The sequence below is a fragment of the Rhagoletis pomonella genome, unplaced genomic scaffold (assembly GCF_013731165.1).
Source record: "Rhagoletis pomonella isolate Grant_MI unplaced genomic scaffold, Rhpom_1.0 Rhpom_scaffold_00006, whole genome shotgun sequence".
Classification (NCBI taxonomy): Eukaryota; Metazoa; Arthropoda; class Insecta; order Diptera; family Tephritidae; genus Rhagoletis; species Rhagoletis pomonella.
In genome coordinates this window covers 79,459,403-79,461,490 of record NW_023458560.1, presented here as the reverse complement: position 1 = coordinate 79,461,490, position 2,088 = coordinate 79,459,403, and the positions used below count along the sequence as shown (strand labels likewise).

Sequence of the window (2,088 nt, the reverse complement as noted above, 5' to 3'; positions counted from 1 at the left end):
TGGGAGGAAAGAGAGGGTATAAATATTGGCGTAAAATTCAAAGATTCGTTGTTCGAACTGATGCTGACCACTGAAAATGAGTGGTATATTACGGGAGCGAAGGTGAGTGGCAATGAGAGATACGCCTTTGCAAGGTTAGATAATGTACTTATTAAAGCTGAAATAAATGCAAAATAACTTAGTAATGATCAACTCACTCTTCTCCCTTCTTAATTGCACTGGAAAAATAGGGATAAAAGCTATACCCGAAGAGCTGTTAATATCCTACTACGAGGGCTAAATAACTTAAGAAAGTTTAAGCCAGAGATAGGTCCATGTAGTTCTCTAACCCTCTACATAAATGAAACTATTGCTTAGATTAAGTTAAGATGTCGTCGATGTAGTCTTGATATCGAAGCTCGGAGGCATATCTACTCATTGCTAATGCTCTTTATGTGTGCCAGGAGGTTAAAGTTTGTGTATGAGCCCACCGGCTACCTGATACAACTTTTTCGCCGAATCATTTTTAAAGAGCCTTAATGTTATCCTCAAGGATTTTATTTGTTATCCTCAAGGATTCTCAGAATTTCTAGCAGTATCTTACTCATATTGGCTACATCATTGATCCAAGTGGCCTAACAACGTGATCGAATAGTTTAGATGCCTTAGTATTTCGCCAATTGGTTTCAAAGCTCTTCTGAGCATTACTGGGTAAAGTATACGTTTTTCAAAAAGACTCAGGCTGTTACGTTATGAATAAATAACTTTAGTTCGGGAATGCCTCTACAATTGCTAAAACGAATGTTGTAGTGTGAGCCGGTGGGCATTTGGTTTGAAATTCTGCATACCATTTGGGAAATAATAATCCCCACATTTTCTATTTTCAGGGTATCATTTTCCTCGCAAAAAGGTACGAGAAATTCCAAACACCCGAAATACAAAAGTTGATCGATGAAAAGCTCTATGCGCTGCTTGTGGATGTGAAAAAGTATACGGAACCCTCCGCGCGCCTGCGCAATGAATACTTGCATCGGGACTCTTGGGAACGAAACATTTTCTTCAAATTCGACGCAAACCGCGAACCCACCTCCTGCTGTATTGTGGAATTTCAGCTAAGCCGTTACGCGCCACCTGCCATGGATGTACTCTTCTTCTTGTACGGCGAAACGCCAGCTGAAGAAAGAAAACTGCGAATGCAAGAATATCTGGAGTATTATTATGCCGAGTTGCAAGCGCGTTTCCGGGAGTTGAAGCTGCCACTCGACACTATCACGAAGGAGGATTTTCTGGAAGACTGTCGACGTACTCACCTGCCAGTGCTTATTCTGGTGGCCATTATCAAACCGCTGACGATGATGCCCGATGGTTTGTCGCGCAAGTGGCGCGAGGAGGAGCAGGAAAAGTTCGACTACTACATGAATGTTCAGCGCGAGGAACTGTTCCTACGGCTAATGGCGCTCGATCCCACATATGAATGGCGTATTATGTGGCCCATTGAAGAGCTTATGGAATTTTTACAAATAAATAGAGATTTGTTAGATTAAGTAGACCTCTGAATTTTTTTAGCTAAATTTAGTGATATAAAGTTGAATATATGTTTTATTACAACAACAAATGCATCATTTCTTCAATACACGCAAAAATATACTCCTTAAATTTCCCATCCAATTTCAGCAGCTCGAGCACCTCATTAACGCGGTCAACATTTGTGTAGCGATGAAAGGCATCTGGGTTATTCAGCTTTAAGTTCTTCAAATAATCGCCCGGCGTACGCAGAATTGGCGCTGAGATGCAGTTGTAGAGCGCACCGAAGAGCTCCAGCGACTTTAGCGACTGTTCGAATTCGTTTCGACTGAGTTGTTGCTCGGCGTCCACATCCTGTCGCTTCAGTTCGTCGGCGAAGTAGTTGTAGTACCTGTCGTAGTACCAATATTTTAGCGTTTTCCGTTGCTGTGGTGTGATGTTCAGGTAGACTACCATGAGAACATCAATGGCGGGCGGACTATAGCGCGCCAGTTGGTAGTCGACTAGAACTACCGGCTCGGCGTCAGGTTGAGATTTGCTGAAGAACAAGTTGCCGCCCCAGAGGTCGCGGTGGCAAAAGACGTT

At 42.8% G+C, this 2,088-nt stretch overlaps 2 protein-coding genes across 2 annotated transcripts in view; one reads left to right on the top strand and one right to left on the bottom strand.

Moving 5' to 3' along the window:
• The window catches only part of LOC118742159, a 1,754-nt gene extending 231 nt beyond the window's left edge, over positions 1-1,523 (top strand). The window contains exons 2-3 of the mRNA XM_036474120.1: positions 7-102; positions 867-1,523. Coding sequence (XP_036330013.1) covers positions 7-102; positions 867-1,523 — 753 coding nt within the window. The remainder of the gene's footprint in view (positions 1-6; positions 103-866) is intronic.
• Positions 1,524-1,581: 58 nt separating this feature from the next.
• Positions 1,582-2,082, bottom strand: LOC118742158 (the record flags this gene model as incomplete). The annotated part of the gene is made up of 1 exon (XM_036474119.1): positions 1,582-2,082. A coding segment is annotated over one exon (501 nt), but the record flags the coding sequence as incomplete, so codon positions are not given.
• Positions 2,083-2,088: the final 6 nt, after the last annotated feature.